This window comes from Eretmochelys imbricata, chromosome 2, assembly GCF_965152235.1.
Source record: "Eretmochelys imbricata isolate rEreImb1 chromosome 2, rEreImb1.hap1, whole genome shotgun sequence".
Classification (NCBI taxonomy): Eukaryota; Metazoa; Chordata; order Testudines; family Cheloniidae; genus Eretmochelys; species Eretmochelys imbricata.
Genome location: NC_135573.1, coordinates 236,587,015 through 236,611,753, shown reverse-complemented (window position 1 = coordinate 236,611,753; position 24,739 = coordinate 236,587,015). Strand labels below are relative to the sequence as shown.

Below are 24,739 nucleotides of genomic sequence, written 5' to 3'. Positions count from 1 at the left end.
GTCATGGAACACTACATGGGGAGGGCTCTAAGTTACTACAGAGAATTCTTTCCCAGGTGTCTGGCTGGTGGGTCTTGCCTACATTCTCAGGGTCTAACTAATTCCTGTATTTGGGGTTGGAAAGGAATTTTCTCCTGGGTCAGACTGACAGAGACCCTGGGATTTTTTTGCCTTCCTCTGCAACATGGGGCATGGGTCACTTTCAGACTTAAACTAGTGTAAATGGTGGATTCTCTGTAACTTGAAGGCTTTAAATCATGATTTGAGGACTTCAATAATTCAGCCAGAGGTTGTGTTTCTGTTACAGGGTGAGGTTCTGTGGCCTGTAATATGCAGGTGGTCAGACCAGACGATCAGGATAGTGCCTTCTGGCCTTAAAGTCTATGTATAAAGATTCGCAAAAAGAAAAGGAGTACTTGTGGCACCTTAGAGACTAACCAATTTATTTGAGCATGAGCTTTCGTGAGCTACAGCTCAAAGCTCATGCTCAAATAAATTGGTTAGTCTCTAAGGTGCCACAAGTACTCCTTTTCTTTTTGAGAATACAGACTAACACGGCTGTTACTCTGAAACCTATGTATAAAGATTCTCATTTTGGCATACTAACCATAATACTACACTGAAAAAGTTCCTTTTAAGATACTGATCAGTGATTTTACGTTTGTGACAAGAGTTTATAACCATGTGGCAGACAGCCGATAACTATGATGGACATCCTGTATTGAATTTCACTGTCTAGTGCAGCAAAATATAGGGCATCTGAAGTGTGATACTGTCACATATAGAAGCCAAGTTTATTTTACAGAGAGTTTGAACTTAAAGTGTTGGTATGGCCAGAAATGTGACTACAGTACTTCCTCAACTTTATCTGCTGTATGGGTGTATTGCGAGTCCTAACTGCTTCTTTTACCTACAAAAAAAAAAAAAAAGAGCTTAATTAAGGAATGGTTAAATTGTCTGAGCACAAGAAGTGTTATTTTTTACACTAAAAACAACACTACTTGACACAAAGCTGCAGTTTACCTTCCAAATAAATGAAGAGAACTTTAAATGCTAAGTGGCTTTAATGCTATTCTTGGATACAAAATATTAAAATCCTTATGACATAGAAATAAGAGATTTTAAAACGTCTGTTTTGAGATATTAAATACATATAATAGGTAACCAAGACATGGGAGTTATTTATCTAAGTGTAAACTTTCACAAAGTCACATGAACAAGACATTACCTAATCTAAAAGAAATTTGCTCAAGTCATGTCTGTCATCACAGGATTATTGCAAAACTTTACAGATCCTTTACATTGAGGATTAGAAAGAAGCAGTGACTAGCTGTCACCTTGTTGAAACTATTAGAAGGCAAGACTCTTCCCTTTTATCTGATGCAAGATAGCAGAATTAAGTTATTGTTTTTAAAAGCATTTATTTCTAAATGTAATATAGTTAGGCTTGGAATGATTAGATTTGTTATTAGTAAAGGTCAATAAACAGTAATTTAAAACAAACAGAAACCAAAAAATATTTCACTTGATAATAGCAGAAATTTACAGATAGGCAAAAGAAGAAAAAATGATGCTTCAGAACTGCTTTTGATTTAAGGATATTGAACATTACAAGTCAAAATGTACAAAATCACAATAAGTGAATATTCTAAAGCTTGAACATTGTATCTCTCAAGGTCAACTGCCATTAAGTAATTACTGTGACACCCGCAACTGTCCAACCCCACATAATTTCCCACAACTGTGAAAATAAATTAAAATCAATAAAAACACTATTATCCACCAAAAAGATAAAAAATAAAAATCAAATTCTGCCAAGCCTAACTATGATAACCTCACCTGTACAGCACATACATCTTTTCGACACAGTGTGGTCAGGACCCTCTTTTCAGATCTCATTTGAAAGATGCATGCATAGTAAAATGGAGGGGAATCAACAGATATGTCTGAGTAGGACAGTTTTGATATTTTTATTTAGTCCCTGTTTTAACTAGGTCAGGGCACTGTTCAAAGAACCCCTACTCACTCACTGCCAGAAGGTTCATGCTAGTATGATCCTCGGGTACTGGGAAGCAGTGGTTCAGAAGAAATTTAACAAGTTGCACCTAAAGCATCGTGGGTGGGGAAGTGAAGAGGGAGCCTGCCTCTGAACAGAAACTGAGGAGACAGCTAGGTAAGAGGGTCCGCCAAGGATAAACAGGGGGGAAGATAGCCTGACTGTGAGGAGGAACAAGGAGGAAGGTCCCAGACAAGGCACAGGAGGCACCTAAATGAGGAGGGGCAGAGGGTAGAGTCCCAAACCTGAGGCAGGCTGTGACCAGGGCCAGGACGTGACCAGGGCCGGGGAGGAGGGGCCCGTACCTGGGGGACCTCTGCTGTCGCCAGGGCCGGAGGGGAGGGGCCCGGATCCTCCCGTTGAATGTAAACAAGGGAGGGGCCCGGACCTGAAGGGGAGACGGTCCGGACCTGGGGGCGGGAGGGGGCGCTGGCTGTCACCAGGGCGGGAGGGGAGGGGCCCGGACCTTAGAGCCCCCCCGCGCAGGCTGTCAACAGGGCCGGGGGGGAAGGGGGCGAGACGGAACCCGAGACCGGCAGCCCTGCACCCGGAGGCCTCGCCGGGCCCCTCGGGAGGGGGTGGCTAGCACGGCACCGGGCCCAGTCGTGACAAGCCGGCCCGGCAGACTGGCGCCGCCGCCTCACCTGGACTTGCCGACGCCGCTCTCGCCGATGATGAGGATCTTCAGCGTGGTCAGTATGTCCTCGTCCATCCCGAGCGAGCCCAGCCGACCCCAACTCTCGTCTCCTTGCGCAGCCTAGTTTACTCCGCTCGAGATTGCGCATGCGCCCTCAACCCTTTTTGTTTTCTGTTGCAGCCCTTCTACGCATGCGCTTTGACCCGCCTCCAATCTGAGTCCGAATTTCCGAAGCCTCCCTTGTGGCGCATGCGCCAGAGAAGGCTGACGGGAACGTCTCTTGCAGCTTATAGACAGGTGCGTTCGGCGACGCGCTGTTACCGCGCGGCGGGGTCTGCGCGCCCCGCTCAGCTCCTCAGCGAACAGCCCCGTGCGCTGCGTCACCCGCGCACAGACTGGGGCCATTGGCTGCTGCCCGGGGGTATGGCTGTGCTGCGGCTGGGGGATCAGCCTCCCCACCCCCCCATAAACGAACTCGCGCTAGCTCCGCTCCAGCATGCCAAAAATTGCAGCATGGGTGTTATGACGAGGGTGGCAGCTCGGGCTAGTCACCTGACTCAGACCCAAAAGGGCAAGTGCATATAGATAGATAGATAGATAGACCCCTTCCATCCTGCTCTCACAGCCATTCTGTACTGGCTGAAGTTTCAGGGTCCAGCTGAGAAGCAGTTTAGCACCATGATTCCTTTAAAAGTGAGGAGGGGTTGCCATCCATACCTGCCTGTCTTCAGGGTTTCATCTGAAAACTGAGAATAAATTATTTTCTTGATTTAAAATAAGGTCTAAATTATCCCTCCCCTCCCCAGATTACTTAGATAAATTTGGGGATAAGGGTGGATGACAAGTCGCCCAAGAGGATATTCTCAGGGCTACCAAATGGAGATTAGCAAGCAAATCATGTTGAAATGGAGAATGAAACCTCTCCCAAAGTTCTCTCCCAAAGAGCTGGGGCACCCATGCTACCCCTCAAAACTGAAATATTCCAGTACGTAATTGGAGCATTTGGTCATCCTATCCTTACAAACATTAATATTGATGCAATCACTGCTGGAATACTGTATTCAATTTTGTTGTCCGCAGTTCAAGAAGGATATTGAAAAATTGGAAAGGGTTCAGAGAAGAGCCACAAGAATGATTAAAGGATTAGAAAACCTGCCTTAAAGTGATAGTATTTAGCTCAATCTATTTTGTTTAACAAAGAAAACATTAAGGGGTGACTTGTTTACAGTCTATAAGTACGTACATAGAGAACAAATATTTAACAATGGGCTCTTTAACAGAGAAAGGTATAACACGATCCAATGACTGGAAGTTAAAGCTAGACACATTCAGACTGGAAAAAAGGTGTACCTTTTTAACAGCGAGGTAGTTCACTGGAACAATTTACCAAGGATTGTGGTGGATTCTCCATCACTGACAATTTTTAAATCAATAGCAGATGTTTTCTAAAAGAGATGCTCTGAGTATTATTTGGGGGAAGGTCTATGGCTTGTGTTATACAGGATGTCAGACTAGATGATCACAATAGTTCCATCTAGCCATGGAATCTAGGAATATAAATGCATACAAGCTCATATATAAAAGTTACATGGACATGATACAATATTGTACCAGTACCTTTTCTGTACCAACTGTACCTCTTTGCCTATACAGTATCTGCTTTTCCGGGCTGGTTACAGGTATATCAATAAATGTATTGGTTTCCCAATGTTCTCCATTCACTTCCCCCATCTCCTGTCTCACACATATTGCATATTTTGAGATATCTTTTTTTTCAGGTTAACATGACCCATCCCCCTTCTGGACACACTTGATGACACAGGCCCTTCCCTGGGAGACACTTGATCGGGATAAGAAGTAATGGGTTTAATCTGCAGCAAGGGAGATTTAGCTTAGACATTAGGGGACACGTTCTAATTATAAGGATAGGTAAGCACTGGAATAGGCTTCTAAGGGAAGTTGTGGGATCCCTGTAATTAGAGGTTTTTAAGAACAAGTTAGATGAATACCTATCGGGGATGATCTAAGTCTACTTGGTCTCACGTCAGCACAGAGGGCTGGGCTATATGACCTCTTGAGGTCCCTTTCAGTCCTAAAGTTCTGTAATTCCCTCAGGGATCCTAACTCCCAATGATTGTACTGTATGAACACAAAAACAATCATTATCTTACTATTAGATGTTACAGGCACATCCCTTATTTAAACCTGTGCAAATAGATTACTATGGCTGTCTCTCTTTATAGTAATATTCTGAGATGTGTTGAAGATGTTACATATTATTTTATTATATTATGTATATAAATCCATAGAATTTTGGGGCCCTGTGCACCGTGGCAGTTGCTCTCCCCCCTTCCCTGCTTCTGGAGGGTGGGAGCTCCCGGAGGGTGAGAGAGCAAGCCCTCCCTTCCCTCATCGCACAGCAGCTCCTGACCGGCCTGGCTCTTCACTCTGACCTGTTGGCTTTCTCCACATTGTTCAGGAGTGACAATCCCACTGTGATGTGATGCCCTGTCACATCCCCTTTGTGGTCCTGAGTTGCTTTGTGTGTGGGTGTGGGAGGGTGTTTTTTCCCTCCGGTGGTTGGGGGCTCCACTGAGATGGGAACCATATGCCAGTGCATATTGAGTTAATATACTGAGTGCACATTGTTTAATCCGGGCCTGTTGAAGGCTCTTAGCACCTCACAGAATCAGACCTTACATCTCAGTTTCCATTTAAATAAAAGAAAGTTTCTAGCGGTTTTGCTTTCAAAGATATCTTTGAAAAAATAAACTGATTACCAGGATTGAAGGTTTGTTGCTTCTTTTCCTGAAAGCCAGTGACAGCCTCTCCACACCTTTACCTAGAGCTGATCTATGAAAAACAGGGCTGCTGGACTCCTTGATTGATGGATGCATGGATAAGTGCCATCTAGGTCACTACTGATTTAATGCTGATACCACTCTGTGAGGCACTCTCAGCCAGCTGTCTGCAGCTGGACCAGCTCCTATGCTGAGCAGAAGATGTAACTTCTAGCCACAAGGATGGGTGACTCAGTAAGGTGAGATGCAATGTAAAGTATGGGATTAACAACTATGGGCTGTTGCATTCTAGTCCTGGGTGTGACAGACTCCTTTGACAGTTTTGCCAAATCACTTAACCTTTCTGTTTTAATTGCTACATCCGTAAAGTGGGGATAATAAAACTTACCTCAGAGGATGTTCCAGCGATTGATTAGGTAGTATTTATGCATTTACTCCGGGTTGCACACAAAACCCTCTGAAGCAGAGGTCCCCAAATTGTGGGGCGTGCCCCTCGGGCGGGAGTGGAGGAACGTTCAGGAGGCCCAGCTGGGGCCCAGGCCTTTTCTGGAGTCCTGAGTATAATGAAAATGAGCCTGCTGTGGCTGACCTCTCCTTTGAAGGCTCCAACCTATTTTTATGAAGGAGATTCATGATAATACTGTTTCTCTGCCTCCTGTCAGCAGCCAGATTGAGCACTGCCTCTCCTGCAGAGATTCACAAGCCTACACATGCTCAGTGAGTTTCCGTGACCAGCACAGAGGACTATGGAGCCAGGCATGTAACATTGAGCAATTAAAGTAAACTGCTCATAGTCAACACACTTTTAAGAGATGGATTACACACTGTTGTGATAATGATGGACAGGAACTGGCTATTTGCTAGGTGGGTAACAGGAGAAATTGTGTTACAGGCCTACCCAAAAATGCTAAGGCTGCTTTTGATAGTGACATCATAACTTTGAACATTTTTCAGGAAAACTCAGTCCTTGCTGGTAGTGAAAATCAACCATTTTTAAGATAATTAAAAAGGTACTCTATATTAATCATTTATAGACTATCCTGGTTTTGTGCTAAAGGAATTTGGTTACCTTACATAGTGTTCAAGTTTAGTTGCGTGCTGTTAAATGTGGCAAATTTACTAACTAAATTTTAGGCTTCAGTGCTCATTTCGCGACTCATCACACTTTTTATCTCAGCTGGAAGATTTTGTAAAAGGCTGACCAACTCTCCATTCTATTGAATTCTGTTAAAATAAATGGACTTGTCAAGGTTCCTCCCCCACTCTGAACTCTAGGGTACAGATGTGGGGACCTGCATGAAAAACCTCCTAAGCTTATCTTTACCAGCTTAGGTCAAAACTTCCCCAAGGTACAAAGTATTCCACCCGTGGTCCTTGGAATGGCCGCTACCACCACCAAACTAATACTGGTTACTGGGGAAGAGCTGTTTGGACGCGTCTTTCCCCCCAAAATACTTCCCAAAACCCTGCACCCCACTTCCTGGACAAGGTTTGGTAAAAAGCCTCACCAATTTGCATAGGTGACCACAGACCCAAACCCTTGGATCTGAGAACAATGAAAAAGCATTCAGTTTTTTACAAGAAGACTTTTAATAGAAAATAGAAGTAAATAGAAATAAAAAAATCCCCTCTGTAAAATCAGGATGGTAGATATCTTACAGGGTAATTAGATTCAAAAACATAGAGAACCCCTCTAGGCAAAACCTTAAGTTACAAAAAAGATACACAGACAGAAATAGTTATTCTATTCAGCACAATTCTTTTCTCAGCCATTTAAAGAAATCATAATCTAACACATACCTAGCTAGATTACTTACTAAAAGTTCTAAGACTCCATTCCTGTTCTGTCCCTGGCAAAAGCAGCATACAGACAGACACAGACCCTTTGTTTCTCTCCCTCCTCCCAGCTTTTGAAAGTATCTTGTCTCCTCATTGGTCATTTTGGTCAGGTGCCAGCGAGGTTACCTTTAGCTTCTTAACCCTTTACAGGTGAGAGGAGCTTTCCCCTGGCCAGGAGGAATTTCAAAGGGGTTTACCCTTCCCCTTATATTTATGACACGCCCCCCAAATCTCAGCTAGGGTGAAACACTGGCTGGGATTTCTTCCTGGAGCTCTAGGAAAAACAGAGTTAATAAGACACATGCATCTCTAAATATACTACCAATTACATAAAGACTAACAATATTTTCCACATCTTAAGGACGATTTTAACCAGTTGATTCTGGGAAACTTTCACGGGAGAGTGCATCAGCCACTTTGTTAGAAGCTCCTGAGATGTGTTGGATGTCGAAATCAAAATCTTGGAGAGCTAAACTCCACCGAAGAAGTTTTTTGTTAGTTTCTTTGACGGTGTGAAGCCATTTTAGTGCAGCATGGTCGGTTTGCAGGTGGAAACGCCGTCCCCAAACATATGGGCGTAGCTTTTCCAGAGCGTAGACAATGGCATAACATTCTTTTTCAGTGACTGACCAGTTGCTTTCCCTCTCAGACAGTTTTTTGCTGAGAAACACTACAGGGTGGAATTCTTGATCAGGTCCTTTTTGCATTAAAACTGCTCCCACACCACGCTCGGATGCATCTGTGGTTACTAGGAACGGTTTGTCAAAGTCTGGGGCCCTTAGTACAGGGTCAGACATGAGTGTCGCTTTAAGCTTGTTAAAGGCCTTCTGACACTTTCCGGTCCACTGAACAGCATTTGGCTGTTTCTTTTTGGTTAGGTCTGTCAGTGGGGCAGCGATTTGGCTGTAGTGCGGTACAAATCGTCTGTAATAACCGGCCAAGCCTAAGAAGGATTGAACCTGTTTCTTTGACTTTGGGACAGGCCACTTTTGGATAGCATCCACTTTGGCCTGTAGGGGGCTGATAGTTCCTTGACCCACCTGGTGTCCAAGGTAAGTCACTCTGTTTAGGCCTATTTGACACTTCTTAGCCTTAACAGTTAGTCCTGCCTCCCTTATGCGCTCAAGGACTTTTTGTAGATGTTCCAGGTGGTCTGCCCAGGAATCCGAAAATATGGCCACATCGTCAAGGTAGGCGACTGCATATTCTCCTAATCCCGCTAGGAGACCATCTACAAGTCTTTGGAAAGTGGCGGGTGCATTTCGCAGCCCGAAAGGGAGTACATTAAATTCATACAGCCCGAGATGCGTGATGAAGGCTGACCTTTCCTTGGCAGATTCATCTAGCGGTACCTGCCAGTACCCCTTGGTTAAGTCCAAGGTAGAGATGAACTGGGCCCGTCCCAGTTTCTCTAATAGTTCATCTGTGCGTGGCATTGGATAGTTGTCTGGGCGAGTTACAGCATTTAGCTTACGGTAGTCCACGCAAAAACGTATTTCCCCATCTGGTTTGGGAACTAGAACCACTGGAGATGCCCATGCACTTTCAGAGGGGCGGATTACACCCATCTGTAACATATCCTGGATCTCCCGTTCTATAGCAGTTTTAGCTTGAGGAGACACCCAGTAAGGTTGGACCCTAATTGGGTGAGCATTACCTGTGTCAATGGAGTGGTATGCCCGTTCAGTCAGTCCTGGGGTGGCTGAGAACGTTGGCGCGTAGCTAGTGCACAGCTCCTGGATCTGCTGTCGCTGCATACGCCCAAGGGTCATGGAGAGGTTCACCTCTTCCACACCACCAGCACATTTCCCTTCGTAGTAGACACCTTCAGGCCACTCAGCATCGTCTCCTCCGTGGGCTGTAAACTGACAAACCTTTAATTCTCTGGAATAAAAGGGCTTTAGAGAATTAATATGGTACACCTTAGGCTTTCGGTTGGAGGTGGGGAATGCTATGAGATAATTAACAGCTCCCAGGCGCTCCTGGACCGTGAATGGCCCTTCCCACGATGCTTCCATTTTATGGGCCTGGAGCGCCCTTAAGACCATGACCTGGTCTCCTACTTTGAAGGAACGCTCTCTGGCATGTTTATCATACCAGGCTTTTTGCTCTTTTTGAGCATCCTGTAAGTTTTCTCTAGCAAGGGCTAAAGAGGTTCGGAGGGTGTTTTGTAGGTTGGTTACAAAGTCCAGAATGTTAGTTCCTGGAGAAGGTGTAAATCCCTCCCATTGCTGCTTCACCAACTGCAATGGCCCCTTAACCTCACGGCCATATACAAGTTCAAATGGGGAAAACCCTAAACTGGGATGTGGTACAGCTCTGTAGGCAAAGAGCAACTGCTGCAACACTAGGTCCCAATCATTGGAGTGCTCATTTACAAATTTACGTATCATGGCCCCCAAAGTTCCATTAAACTTCTCCACCATGCCATTTGTTTGATGGTGGTAAGGAGTGGCAACCAAGTGATTTACCCCATGAGCTTCCCAAAGGTTTTTCATAGTTCCTGCCAGGAAATTAGTCCCTGCATCTGTGAGGATGTCGGAGGGCCAACCTACCCTGGCAAAAATGTCTGCTAGTGCCTGGCATACACTTTTAGCCCTGGTGTTGCTTAGAGCTACTGCTTCCGGCCATCGGGTGGCAAAATCCATGAAAGTCAGTATGTACTGCTTTCCTCTGGCTGTCTTTTTCGGAAAAGGACCCAGAATATCCACAGCTACTCGCTGAAATGGAACTTCAATGATGGGGAGTGGTTGTAGAGGGGCTTTGACCTGGTCTTGGGGTTTTCCCACTCTTTGGCACACCTCACAAGACTGGACACAGGTAGAAACATCCTTGCCCATTCCCTCCCAGTGGAATGACCCCCCCAAACGGTCTTTGGTCCTGTTCACCCCAGCATGGCCACTAGGGTGATCGTGGGCTAAGCTCAAGAGCTTGGCCCGGTATTTAGTTGGAACTACCAACTGTCTCTGAGGATGCCAGTCTTCCTGGTGTCCACCAGAAAGAGTTTCCTTGTATAAAAGTCCTCTTTCTACAACAAACCTGGATCGATTAGAAGAGCTGAGAGGCGGTGGGTTGCTCCGTGCCGCTGTCCAAGCTCTCTGGAGGCTTTCATCTGCTTCCTGTTCGGTCTGGAACTGTTCCCTTGATGCTGGAGACATCAGTCCCTCATTGGATTGTGGACCTAGGCTTGGTCCCTCTGGAAGCAATATAGGGGATGGAGCTGTTTCTGTTGACTGTGAACCGCTCTCCGCTGGTGCACTATGTTGGGATTCAGGCTCCGGCTGAGCCTCTTGTGTAGGGTTATCGGCTGCTGCCAGTTCAGGTTCAGTGGGGCCCTCTGGTGTTGAGGTTGCAAGTACTGGATTCAGTGCTGACACAGGGTCTGGTGTTGGTTGTTCGGCTGGTTCCGGTTCTGGGACTGGTTCCGTCTGGGTCTCTGGGACTGGATCCACTACTGCTGTTGCAGACATTGGCCTAAGGTCCAGGTCCATCACCTCTGACTGGGTCCTGATAGCAGTTTCCGGAACAGAGCTAGGCCTCACGGCTTGTTTAGCCTGGCTGCGGGTGACCGTTCCCACCCTCTTGGCCTGCTTCACATGATTGGCCAAGTCTTCCCCCAACAGCATGGGGATGGGATAATCATCATAGACTGCAAAAGTCCACATTCCTGACCAGCCCTTGTACTGGACAGGCAACTTGGCTGTAGGCAAATTGAAAGAGTTGGACTTGAAGGGTTGAATCGTCACTTGGATCTCTGGGTTGATTATATTGGGGTCCACTAAGGAAGCATGGATAGCTGACACTTGTGCTCCGGTGTCCCTCCACGCGGTGACCTTCTTCCCGCCCACACTCACAGTTTCCTTCCGCTCCAAGGGTATCTGGGAAGTATCTGGGCCTGTGGACCTCTGGTGTGATTCCGGTGCAATGAACTGTAATCTGTTGGGATTCTTGGGGCAGTTGGCCTTTACATGCCCCAGCTCGTTACATTTAAAACATCGTCCAGCTGACGGGTCACTGGGGCGAGGAGGGTTGCTGGAGAACGGGGTGGTGGGACGATAAGGGGTCTGGAGGGTTCTTTGGGAGGTAGGTGGGGCCTTGGGCGGCCCCCGGTAATAGGGTGTGGTCTGGGGTGGTCCCTTCTGGTCTCCGCTCCAACTGCGACCAGTTTTCTTCTTCTCTGCCACCTCCACCCATCTGGCTCCAATCTCTCCTGCCTCGATTACAGTTTTGGGTTTCCCATCTAGGATGTATCTTTCTATTTCCTCAGGAACACCCTCTAAGAATTGTTCCATTTGCATTAGGAAGGGCAAATTTACTGGAGATTCAACACTTGCTCCTGATATCCAGGCATCCCAATGTTTCACAATGTGGTAGGCATGTCGGGTAAATGACATGTCTGGTTTCCACCTTAGGGCTCTGAACCTCCGACGAGACTGCTCGGGTGTTATCCCCATTCTGACTCTCGCCTTGGATTTAAACAGTTCATACTTGTTCATGTGTTCTTTAGGCATTTCAGCTGCCACCTCAGCTAAGGGTCCACTGAGCTGCGGCCTCAGCTCTACCATGTATTGGTCAGTAGAGATGTTGTACCCAAGGCAGGCCCTTTCGAAGTTTTCTAGGAAGGCCTCAGTATCATCGCCTGCCTTGTAGGTGGGGAACTTTCTGGGATGGGAAGTGGTACTTGGAGAAGGATTACTAGGGTTTGTTGGGATATTCTGCTGAGCCTTTATCTTCTCCATCTCCTCCACATACTTCCTCTCTTTTTCCTTCTCCTCCAGTTCTTTGTCCCTCGCTTCCATAGCTCTCCTGTGAGCAGCCGCTTGGTGTTGTTCTGCCTCCCTTTCTTGTTCCTTCTTCAGCTGCATGAGTTCTATCTGTCTTTCATGTTCCCTTTGTCTTTCCTCAGCCTGAAATTTGGCTAATTCGAGCTGTAGTCGAGCCGCGGATTTTGCCATTCTAACCTCTCTGTTTTTAACTAACTTTACACCCGAGGTTTAGAAATAAACAAACAAAACTTGGCTGTAAAATTTTGCTGTGCTGGAATAGAATACCTATTCTCTGATAGTGATTGTCAGCCTACAGAAAAAGACAATTCCCTTGTCTCTGCTCTGGGCCCAAATTAAAGCAAAAAACCTCCAACTACTTGGAAACCTGCTTACCCAGCCCAAAGAAAAAAAATTCCCTTTCAAACCTGTGCTCCTTGTAAAACAAAAAAAATCAAAATCCTAAAAAAAACACCCTGCCACTTTTGTCTCCAGGCAAATGGGTAGAGCACACCCCCCCTATTTACTTTTTGGAAGAAAAGAAAAAAAAAAAAACTCTGGGTTGGAAGATTGTGAATTTCCCTGCAGGAGTTAAGTACCCTGCCTCCAGGCAAAGAAAACCTGCAATTCACAAAGATAATCCCCTTTTGTCTCTGCTTGGCCACAAAGCAGGGAAAACCCAAGCTGCTTTCAGTTTCAAAGCTGCTTCAAAGCCACAGGAAAAAAAAATTCCTTTTTAAAATCTGTATTTCTAGTTCAAAAAATCTCAACTGGATCTCAAAATGATTTCAGGTTAATCCCACCACTATGCCACCATGTCAAGGTTCCTCCCCCACTCTGAACTCTAGGGTACAGATGTGGGGACCTGCATGAAAAACCTCCTAAGCTTATCTTTACCAGCTTAGGTCAAAACTTCCCCAAGGTACAAAGTATTCCACCCGTGGTCCTTGGAATGGCCGCTACCACCACCAAACTAATACTGGTTACTGGGGAAGAGCTGTTTGGACGCGTCTTTCCCCCCAAAATACTTCCCAAAACCCTGCACCCCACTTCCTGGACAAGGTTTGGTAAAAAGCCTCACCAATTTGCATAGGTGACCACAGACCCAAACCCTTGGATCTGAGAACAATGAAAAAGCATTCAGTTTTTTATAAGAAGACTTTTAATAGAAAATAGAAGTAAATAGAAATAAAGAAATCCCCCCTGTAAAATCAGGATGGTAGATATCTTACAGGGTAATTAGATTCAAAAACATAGAGAACCCCTCTAGGCAAAACCTTAAGTTACAAAAAAGATACACAGACAGAAATAGTTATTCTATTCAGCACAATTCTTTTCTCAGCCATTTAAAGAAATCATAATCTAACACATACCTAGCTAGATTACTTACTAAAAGTTCTAAGACTCCATTCCTGTTCTGTCCCTGGCAAAAGCAGCATACAGACAGACACAGACCCTTTGTTTCTCTCCCTCCTCCCAGCTTTTGAAAGTATCTTGTCTCCTCATTGGTCATTTTGGTCAGGTGCCAGCGAGGTTACCTTTAGCTTCTTAACCCTTTACAGGTGAGAGGAGCTTTCCCCTGGCCAGGAGGAATTTCAAAGGGGTTTACCCTTCCCCTTATATTTATGACAGGACTAATCATTTAATCCCAACAAGTGCAAGCAGTAGTTTTAAAACTCAAAGCCACTTTTTCAGCATTAAGAAAAGGAGTACTTGTGGCACCTTAGAGACTAACCGATTTATTTGAGCATAAGCTTTCATAAGCTACAGCTCACTTCATCGGATGCATACTGTGGAAAGTGTAGAAGATCCTTTTATACACACAAAGCATGAAAAAATACCTCCCCCCACCCCACTCTCCTGCTGGTAATAGCTTATCTAAAGTGATCACTCTCCTTACAATAAAAAGAAAAGGAGTACTTGTGGCACCTTAGAGACTAACCAATTTATTTGAGCATGAGCTGTAGCTCACGAAAGCTCATGCTCAAATAAATTGGTTAGTCTCTAAGGTGCCACAAGTACTCCTTTTCTTTTTGCGAATACAGACTAACACGGCTGTTACTCTGAAACCTCTCCTTACAATGTATATGATAATCAAGTTGGGCCATTTCCAGCACAAATCCAGGTTTTCTCTCCCCCCCGCACACACAAACCCACTCTCCTGTTGGTAATAGCTTATCTAAAGTGACTACTCTCCTTACAATGTGTATGATAATCAAGGTGGGCCATTTCCAGCACAAATCCAGGGTTTAACAAGAACGTCGTGGGGGGGAGGGGGGGTAGGAAAAAACAAGGGGAAATAGGTTACCTTGCATAATGACTTAGCCACTCGCAGTTTCTATTCAAGCCTAAGTTAATTGTATCCAATTTGCAAATGAGTTCCAATTCAGCAGTCTCTCGCTGGAGTCTGGATTTCTAGTTTTTTTGTTGTAATATCGCAACTTTCATGTCTGTAATCGCGTGACCAGAGAGATTGAAGTGTTCTCTGACTGGTTTATGAATGTTATAATTCTTGACATCTGATTTGTGTCCATTGATTCTTTTACGTAGAGCCTGTCCAGTTTGACCAATGTACATGGGAGAGGGGCATTGCTGGCACATGATGGCATATATCACATTGGTGGATGTGCAGGTGAACGAGCCTCTGATAGTGTGGCTGATGTTATTAGGCCCTGTGATGGTGTCTCCTGAATAGATATGTGGGCACAGAATGTCACGGCTAACCTGGTGGCTGAACTTTGTGACTTTGTCCTTACCCATAACTATTTTACATTTGGGGACAAAGTATACCTTCAAATCAGCGGCACTGCTATGGGTACCTGCATGGCCCCACAGTATGCCAACATTTTTATGGCTGACTTAGAACAACGCTTCCTCAGCTCTCGTCCCCTAATGCCCCTACTCTACTTGCGCTATATTGATGATATCTTCATCATCTGGACCCATGGAAAAGAAGCCCTTGAGGAATTCCACCATGATTTCAACAATTTCCATCCCACCATCAACCTCAGCCTGGTCCAGTCCACACAAAAGATCCACTTCCTGGACACCACAGTGCTAATAAACGATGGTCACATAAACACCACCCTATACCGGAAACCTACTGACCGCTATTCCTACCTACATGCCTCCAGCTTTCACCCTGATCACACCACACAATCCATTGCCTAGGGCAAGCTCTGCGATACAACCGCATTTGCTCCAACCCCTCAGACAGAGATAAACACCTACAAGATCTCTATCAAGCATTCTTACAACTACAATGCCCACCTGCGGAAATGAAGAAACAGATTGATAGAGCCAGAAGAGTTCCCAGAAGTCACCTGCTACAGGACAGGCCTAACAAAGAAAATAACAGAACACCACTAGCCGTCACCTTCAGCCCCCAACTAAAATCCCTCCAACGCATTATTAAGGATCTACACCTATCCTGAAGGATGACCCAACACTCTCACAAATCTTGGGAGACAGGCCAGTCCTTGCCTACAGACAACCCCCCAACCTGAAGCAAATACTCACCAGCAACCACATACCACACACCTGAACCACTAACCCAGGAACCTATCCTTGCAACAAAGCCCGTTGCCAACTGTGCCCACATATCTATTCAGGGGACACCATCACAGGGCCTAATCACATCAGCCACACTATCAGAGGCTCGTTCACCTGCACATCCACCAATGTGATATATGCCATCATGTGCCAGCAATGCCCCTCTGCCATGTACATTGGTCAAACTGGACTGTCTCTACATAAAAGAATAAATGGACACAAATCAGATGTCTAGAATTATAACATTCATAAACCAGTTGGAGAACACTTCAATCTCTCTGGTCACGCGATTACAGACATGAAAATTGCGATATTACAACAAAAAAACTAGAAATCCAGACTCCAGCGAGAGACTGCTGAATTGGAATTCATTTGCAAATTGGATACAATTAACTTAGGCTTGAATAGAGACTGGGAGTGGCTAAGTCATTATGCAAGGTAACCTATTTCCCCTTGTTTTTTCCTACCCCCCCCCCCCCCGACGTTCTTGTTAAACCCTGGATTTGTGCTGGAAATGGCCCACCTTGATTATCATACACATTGTAAGGAGAGTGGTCACTTTAGATAAGCTATTACCAGCAGGAGAGTGGGGTGGGGGGAGGTATTTTTTCATGTTTGTGTGTATAAATAGATCTTCTACACTTTCCACAGTATGCATCCGATGAAGTGAGCCGTAGCTCACGAAAGCTTATGCTCAAATAAATTGGTTAGTCTCTAAGGTGCCACATATACTCCTTTTCTTTTTGCGAATGCAGACTAACACGGCTGTTACTCTGAAACCTGAAATTTTTCAGCATTGTGTCAATAACCTTTCAGTTCAAGCAAGAACTGACTTTTGACACTGACTGGATGCTCTAAATACACTTTTAAAAATATCTGTAAAGCTATCATTAAAAAGGCATAAACATAGCAATGCACAAGTGTACCTCTGTTTAGGCATCAATTTCAGCTGTGCATTCATTACATCTTAAAAAGGAGCAAAATATCTTTTATATTTTTAATTACAGTAAAAGTACCAACAGTGAAAAGGATGGGGCAACAATCAGTAAAAGATCACAGAAGGACCAGTGACACACGTGGCTACTTCTGAACGGTAGCCAAATGTCAGTAAGGCAGAGGTGTGCGCCTTGTAAGCATACTGAAACAATTAGGGTTGTGATGACATTTCTTTGTTCATAGCAAGTATATTTTTATCCAGTACAGTAATCTTAGAAATAATTTACCTAACACCATAAAAAAGTAGAAGTTAAAGAAAGGACTATTCATAGAACAGACCAAGATGACAAGTCAATTTCACATAAAGTATATATGCATGGGTTTTGAGGAGTTATAAAAAGAATTAGTAACACATTTCCAAAGCTTACTATCTCCACCTCACTGCATTCATTTCTGAAAGGCTAACTCAAGACTTCCTGCAGATTTATAATGGTGGTGGTAGAGCAAGAGATATTTTTCTGAATATAGGAAACTCTTGCTTGTGGGTGGAGAATATTTTTCTGACTATAGGAAACCCTTGCTTTTGGGTGCAGATTAGGCTGGTATGTGTCTGCAAGCAAACTAAATCAAGTCATTTTTTAGAGAGTAATTGTTCTGGGAAAGAAGAGAAATAGACCACTTTTTTAAAAAATAGATTGACCCTGGACTAGAGGTTTTTAAAAGGAAGAAAGTCAGCAATGGGCCTGAAAACAAATACCCTCATTTACCAGTTGGTCTCATGACTTAATAAGGATAATGCAGCACCTCACAAGAGCCTTTGCCCTCATATGTGTCTGCAACATATGGTTCAAAGGCTGCCACAGAATACAAGCCATCTGGTAAGTTAGGAATACAACCAACCAAGTGAAGAGATCCTTTTCTGGCACAGGAATATGGATGTGAGAAAGTGAGGAAGTGACGAGGGCCCGTGATACCAGAGGGAATGGGCCCATCTATCTGGCAGTGCTGTGTCTGACAGGTTGAGAGTCTGAATGCAGTGCCCCTAAAGTTCAGGTGCTGGATGGAAGGTGTAGCGTAAGCAAGGATGCCTGAGTAATATATCTGCTCTCTCCTGTAGTTGCAGATAATGCTGCATCCATATATTTCCAGGCTTAGACAGCAAGGACTGGGAATTGGAACCCAAGTTTCTGTGTATTATGTAAAAGGCCAATACTAGATGCCGAGGCTGGCCCAAGTCAGCTGCCATTATTCAATTCTCTCCTATGCCCTTTCATCACTAAGTAGCCATGGCAGCATAACAGCACATATTGTATATCCTTTCTTACATCTTCCTCTATAAAAATTGCAGCAACGAAGAGTCTTGAAAAGATTTCCTTCTATATAGCTATTGAGTATCTATGTTTTCTGTTTCATCATGTTACTTTTTCATTTCTAATATTTTATTATTTTGGGGGCTTATGCTGGAGCATTCTTAGCAGCTGCAACTCCCTTTCAATGGGAAGTGGGAGTGTTCACCCTTCACAATGAAGTCTATTATAGTTGTAGTTATTATTATAGTGTCTCACAGTTACATAATGCCTTTAATCCCAAAGTGATTTGCAAACTCCTTAGGAATCTTTTTAACAACTGCTTGTTGTGAAGCTATCCCCGCTGTAGAAGACAGCAGTTGTTTAACAACACACTGCAGTACCATTTAGGACAGGGAGCAAAGAAAAATACACCCTCCCCCCCCACCGTCCCCACCCCACAAGCACCTGCGGCACTCTCAAGATTTAGTCAGGGGTATCGTACAAGTCATAGACAGGAATTATTTTGTTATTTTATTTATGGCCCGTGACCTGTCCATTACTTTTACTAAAAATACCATGACTAAAATGTAGCCTTAGTCACAACTAATGTTCAAAGCCTTGTTTTTACATTTTATTTGATGTAAAATACCTACTAATTAAACAATCCTTTTTCACACCAGGCTGGGATATTGATTTACTATTATTTTTAATATTTCTATTGCTTTAGTGTTCAGAGGCTTGCCTCGGGATTGGACCCTACTGTGTTTAGGTGCTGTATGGCCACAGGTCTATGTCCTGAAGAGCTGATCCAGAGAGAAAAGCACCATCTATTAGGTAGGGAATAATATTGCCTATGCCACCTTGAGTTTTCTTGGTGAACTGCTCCTTCAAATACTGACCAGGCTTGACCCTCTTTAACTCATGAGATAAGAACAGCCATTCTGGGTCAGACCAAAGGTCCATCTTGCCCAGTATTCTGTCTTCCGATCGTGGCCAATGTCAGGTGTCCTACAGGGAATGAACAGAACAGGTAATCAAGTGATCCATCCCCTGTCGCCCATTCACATTCCCAGTCACAATCCTGGTGGTGATACAATGCACAGTACTAATTTCAAGAACAACATATGCAATTTCATCTTCTCATAACAACATGTAAGCCAAAATGCTTACAAATAAACCAAGACATTTCTTCTGTATCAGGAGTTTGAATTAGGTGACTGAGTTTTCCTGGCATTGAGAGGATTATTCTCTGTTTTACCTATTCCATCCCTGTTATAAGTATATATAGTTACACATACTTTTTTTGTGTCTTGTTAATTTGCAAAGATTACTTTTCCACTGGGTTTCCTGCATCTTGGTAGTATTCCCCCTTGATTCTCTGGATTCCGTTGCTCAATTGTCTGTTTATGAAGCATCTGGTAACTTGAATGCAGTTAGAGTTTTTTAGATTTGTCATTTAGCCTTTGGATAGTCTTCACTATAGTCCCCAGAGTCTTGTATTCTGTTTTTAACTTCTCCTGTTCATATCACATGCCATCCATTGTGTCTGGATAGCTTTTCAATGAGTATTTCAATTATGTGTCAATATGAAGTATTTGTTATGGACTTCAAAAGACTCTGGTTTTCATTTGTCATTTGAGCTTTTGTACATAGAGTACTTAGAGCAAACTGAACTTTGGAAGCACTTTTGCAGATCTTCATGCCTTTGTTTGATCCCTAATTTCTAGGGGACTCTTAAGTATCTTTAGCTATTAGCAATTGTTTTAACAAGATGATTTAAACCTAAACTATTCTTCATGATAATCTGAGCTGGTGAGGCACAGTATGTTCACCAATATAAGTGATTCTAGATTCCACAGTACTGTGATATGAATCATTTCCTGCTGTCTCTAAACTTTTAACAGTCTGATGCCTTCCTCATGCAGAACATTTCCTTATCAACTTTTTGGGTTATACAACATAGCTTTACTGAGATTTGCCAATATATAAATACTCATTCCTATGGTATTTGAACAAATTTGTTTCCAGAATTTTCCCTCGGCAATCTATTACCTTATTTTTTAACTTAATTTCAGCTTTGCAGTTGTTCATTTATTTGGAGGCTGTCAAAGATGAAAAAGCACCACTGTGTTATTAGTGATCATCATGAGTTATACTGGTTCCAGATTTCGAGCTTGATCCAGCTTCCATTGAGGTCAGTGGGACAAATCTCTGACTTCACTGTCAGCAAGACAAGGCCCTAATCCAGTTTTTTAGTTGCAGTATTGGTTCTGGGTTTACAATACCTCAATATAGAAATAAAACACAACTGTACAGTGTTTGTGTCTGAAGAGTAATATATACTTTCTGTTGAATGCTCCATATTAGAACAAAAACTCAGTTCTTATTTTTTCCCATGGTGATCTGGATTACTTAGTGGGTTTCTTGTAGAATTACAGATGCCTGAACTTGTTCATGGTTTTTTTTGTTTGTTTGTTTGTTTTTTTTTAACATCTGGGTCTGCAAACCAGAAATCAGAGAATTTCAGCACCTAACATTCCCAGTATAGAGCTCCTTATTTTCAGTCTCTATCCACTAAGACAGTGCTTGAGATTCCTCCTATTGAAGCTAATAGAAAATCTTCCAGTGACTTCAACAGGAACAACATTTTTTGCACAGTCCACTGTTCTGTCATGATTCATGAATATGAGTATGAATCTGTAATACAGAGTCCATGCATAGTGATAAGGAATGTACTTATTTGTTTGGAGGAAAATTAGAAAAAAAAATGTTTAATAAGAGAAATTAATTCATCTATGCAAGCAGGAAAGAGCTAAGTCCAGTTCAGAAATGCCACCTACCAAAGCTATGGAAACAGGATATAGAGTTGTAAGTGTTACATCCTCAGAATACACTCTAATTGACTGACCTGGGTGCACGAAACAGTTAACCAGCAGCTTCTGTGAAGTGATGACCCCTCTTCTACATGTCACATACATCACAGTGCTCGCTGTGATATCACTGGAGTTGGTATAATGAAGTTCATATATCCATGAGATGATATAATCTTCCAGTTTAATTTTAAATTAATTCTGGGGCACATGTCACCTCAGCCTTATTGTCTGGTTTTTCAGCAGTGATTGGAGACTGATGCAATCCAAGTAAGAACAGGAAGGTTCTAAAGACTTATTTGTTCAAGAGCACTGTTCAAAAGACTCTTAATTTGATCACTTGCTAAGAATAATTCAGAATTATTTTTAAAACAGGTATTAATAAATCTTGTGCGCTGCTGATTTTCCATTCCTTTGAATTCCATGAGTAAATCCTGTCCTTTTTGCAGTCAATAGGGTCAGAATTTCACCCCATATAGTTAAATATTGTTTTGGTTTAGCAATAATTCAATATTTCAAAAACCTAAAATAACAGATTGTCCTAATAATTCAAAATTTTCCTGTTGCAGCAAAAGATGTCTAGGAAAAATTTAGCAGCACATGAATTGTATTCTTGTAAAGTTAAGTAATGGATGAATAATATGCAAAATAATCAAAATTCTCATCTTGTGCTAGCGCAGTGAAGATTTATTGCACCTACAACATGTGGACTTAGTACTTTCTTCTCAGAGCAAAAGGCATGCAAAGTTTCAACAGGTCCAACATGCAAAATAAGTGCTCTGTGGAACTAACCTCTGATCATGCTGGAAAGACTGTGTGATTGAAGCACTGAATTAAAGACAATAATACTCAGCTCCCACACTGAGAGGAGTCAGATCTGTGTCTTAATTGTATAATCCTTCCGCCTGAGTATCCATTGGATGGATGGACAGATGGACTTTATCTGCTAGAATGCCTCATCATCTCATTGCATGCATCCTTGAAAACCAATAAAATAACGCTGATTTTTCCCACTAATTCTGCAAAGTCTTTATTAATACTTGTTTCTCAGTGTGTGGATGGCTCATTGGCAGTATCACAATGCAGCCATCTCTACTCTGTGTTATACATTTCACAGTTTCTAAGCCAAGTTTTGGGTCAAGCTGCCATTATGTAAACAATGTTCTGCTTAAAAACATTTTTTTCTCCATCCCATACCTTTGTATGTCTGCAATCCTACTGTTTGGCACATCACCTTTTGGCACAGCAAGGGGTATATATGTGCTGGTAAAATAATATGACAATTTAGTGTCCATGGACTCAGACTTCAGTCTGCTGAAAAATAGAACATGATATGTCCATAACTTGTTTCCTATGTATTGAATTGATCCAGCCTTTAACTGCCCTTTGGGAGATATATATGTGCCTCAGAATTAAGTTAATAGACTAGTATGTGTGTATATATACACATATATATATGCTGTTAAATACACACACACACACACACACACACAATTGCTGTCTGAAAAAGCCTCTCCATTTACTTCCTTCCCAACCTTGCTGTGAGCCCCATCTCCTGAAAAATCTCCTTCCAGCTAAGAGAAGATGGAGGTTCCTTCTCCTATTGCTCGTAAACTTCATGCTGAATACAATATGGAGGAGGAGGTAGCTGAAGTGGAATGTGAGACCTGTCCGCTCCCATATACACATCAGGGGCTGGATGTGTTGCCACTGCAGTGCTTTCAGCCTCTGCCATCCTGGGTAGTTCAGAAGCTCTGCTTTGCAGCACAAATCACTGGATCAGATTCTGAGATGCGAGTCTAAATTGCTTTAACTTACACCTTCTTCCACCCACTCCGCATATAAGTTACATCAGCTTAGATTGCCTTAGACTCACACTCACATACTGTAATTTACACATCACCTCTGAATTTGGCATCCTGATTATGAACTCACACTGGTGTAAATCAGGAGCAACGTCAGTGAAGTTAATGATGCTGAAACATTGTAAAATTGGTGAGAGACAAATCAGAAGTAGGTCCACTGAATCTAAGGGAAGGTAAGGTTGTGTAATTTATACGAAGAGTTGTACATAAGGGTGATAGCTGGAAAAGTAACTGAAAGAAGGTGTAAGAGTTACTGACCTTCCACCTTATTTTACTGTACTAGTAATTATAGCTATTGTTTGTACTGCAGTAATACTTTGGGGCCCCTATCAGAGATCAGGGCCCCAACTCCCATATTGTGTTAGATTTTTTCCCGTTTTGTTGCATAAATAACAACTATTGCATACTATCTTTGTTTTTTCTTTATGACTTATGGAAGAATAACAAAGGCAAATGCAAAAAGAACACTGCTGTTAAAAATCTAAACTGTGATCCTCTTCTGGAATGATATGGCAATGTAAATGTATGTGGTTATAATTACACTAACCTGCAAAGGTAAAACATGGTTTATGCCCTTTTTTGCTGCTCTATGATGTATATAGCGTCCTGACAGGTCTAAAAATAGTGTTGGGATGAAGATGTAGCAGATGACAGAACGAGGAGTAATGGCCTCAAGTTGCAGTGGGGGAGGTTTAGATTGGATATTAGGAAAAACTTTTTCACTAAGAGGGTGGTGAAACACTGGAATGCGTTGCCTAGGGAGGTGGTGGAATCTCCTTCCTTGGAAGTTTTTAAGGTCAGGCTTGACAAAGCCCTGGCTGGGATGATTTAACTGGGAATTGGTCCTGCTTCGAGCGGGGGGTTGGACTGGATGACCTTCAGGGGTCCCTTCCAACCCTGATATTCTATGATTCTATGATTCTATGTTTCTATATATTTCTTACCTTAGAAATATCAGGAATATTCAATCTAACTTTTCCATGTTTTTTATTTTCTGTATTTGAGGACACAGATTTGAATTGGGAGATTTCTTAGCCCTTAATTAGGCCCTAATCCTGCCCCATAGAAGTCAATGGGAGTTTTAGCATTGGCATCAATAGGAGTAGGATCAAGCACTTCGTGACTGGAGAGTCCAATCTTTACAAACAGCCTTTCTTACACTATTTATAGCAAATTTGATGTTTATTGTTTAAATTCCCTTTTTTTCTTTGTTTCTGCATATACTTATGTAATGCACTAGTGTGGTATGTGTGATGTCATAAAACTACTAGTTCTCCAGTTGTCCAGAGACTCTTCCAGGAAAAACAGGACAGACATGCAGAAAAAGTAAAAAAAAAACCCAAACAACACAACCCTTCCAAGTCTTCATTACACATCATGGGGGGGGGAGGGGTAGAAGGGTGAAGACACAACCCCCTTTTATTTGCTTGATTTGTTTTTTCAGGTCACCTTTAAAGCAGCTAGAGTGGTGGTGTGTTGGTCTAGTGGCTACACGTTGCACTGTCATATACAGATCTAGGTTTTGTTCCTGAACCCCTAAGCTTGCCTGTGCTAACCCTAACTGGAGGCTGTGCCTTGCTCATCTCTAATGTGTCTTTCTTGCAACACTTGGAGTGATTCTGATAAGGTCCAGAGGGAGTTTCCCCCAGCCCTCTTTGACAAAAGGGATGGTTGTCATGCTTTAAGGCCATCAGTGGCTGGAAGATATATATCATGAAAACAGTGGGAACACTGGGTCTCAAATAAATAAAAGGTCTCTGAGAAATATAGAGTAGGTAGAGATGGCTGAGATTTTTGACAGAAAAATGTTCCCATCAAAAACAGAATTTTAATGGAAGTAAGATTTTTCACCAGAAAACGTGCTTTAATTATATTTTTCCTATGGGAAATTTGTAAATGAAAATTTTCATTTAGTTTTAAAAAGTGAAAAATGTATTTCAGTTTTTGAAAATCACCTTTTTAAAATATTTCTCTTTACAGTTTTTTCTTTTTTGTCACTTAAAGCAACAGAGTGAATGATGCAGGGAAAGGTTCCCTTTTTTTTTTCCTGTTTAGTGGGTTTTTTCCCCCCCTCACCAATTTACTTTTTCTATTCTGTTGCTTTTCAAAACTTCCCCAATATTTACAAAGT

The 24,739-nt window shown here is 42.9% G+C and overlaps 1 protein-coding gene and 1 long non-coding RNA gene across 14 annotated transcripts in view; one reads left to right on the top strand and one right to left on the bottom strand.

Moving 5' to 3' along the window:
- Positions 1-2,870, bottom strand: part of RAB18 (RAB18, member RAS oncogene family) — a 35,854-nt gene extending 32,984 nt beyond the window's left edge. The window contains exon 1 of the mRNA XM_077808262.1: positions 2,701-2,870. Coding sequence (XP_077664388.1) covers positions 2,701-2,768 — 68 coding nt within the window. The 5' untranslated portion in view covers positions 2,769-2,870. The remainder of the gene's footprint in view (positions 1-2,700) is intronic.
- Positions 2,529-24,739, top strand: part of LOC144259926 (uncharacterized) — a 37,695-nt gene continuing 15,484 nt past the window's right edge. Inside the window, exons 1-7 of one of the 13 annotated variants that reach the window (XR_013344949.1) lie at positions 2,529-2,748; positions 2,874-2,990; positions 4,472-4,622; positions 5,540-5,733; positions 6,157-6,358; positions 19,949-20,067; positions 21,424-23,073. This is a non-coding gene — a long non-coding RNA (uncharacterized LOC144259926). Of the gene's footprint in view, positions 2,749-2,873; positions 2,991-3,773; positions 4,406-4,471; positions 4,623-5,508; positions 5,734-6,156; positions 6,359-16,655; positions 23,074-24,739 lie in introns of those variants that run through there. The other 12 variants (XR_013344944.1, XR_013344948.1, XR_013344947.1 and 9 more) reach the window with 12 other exon arrangements.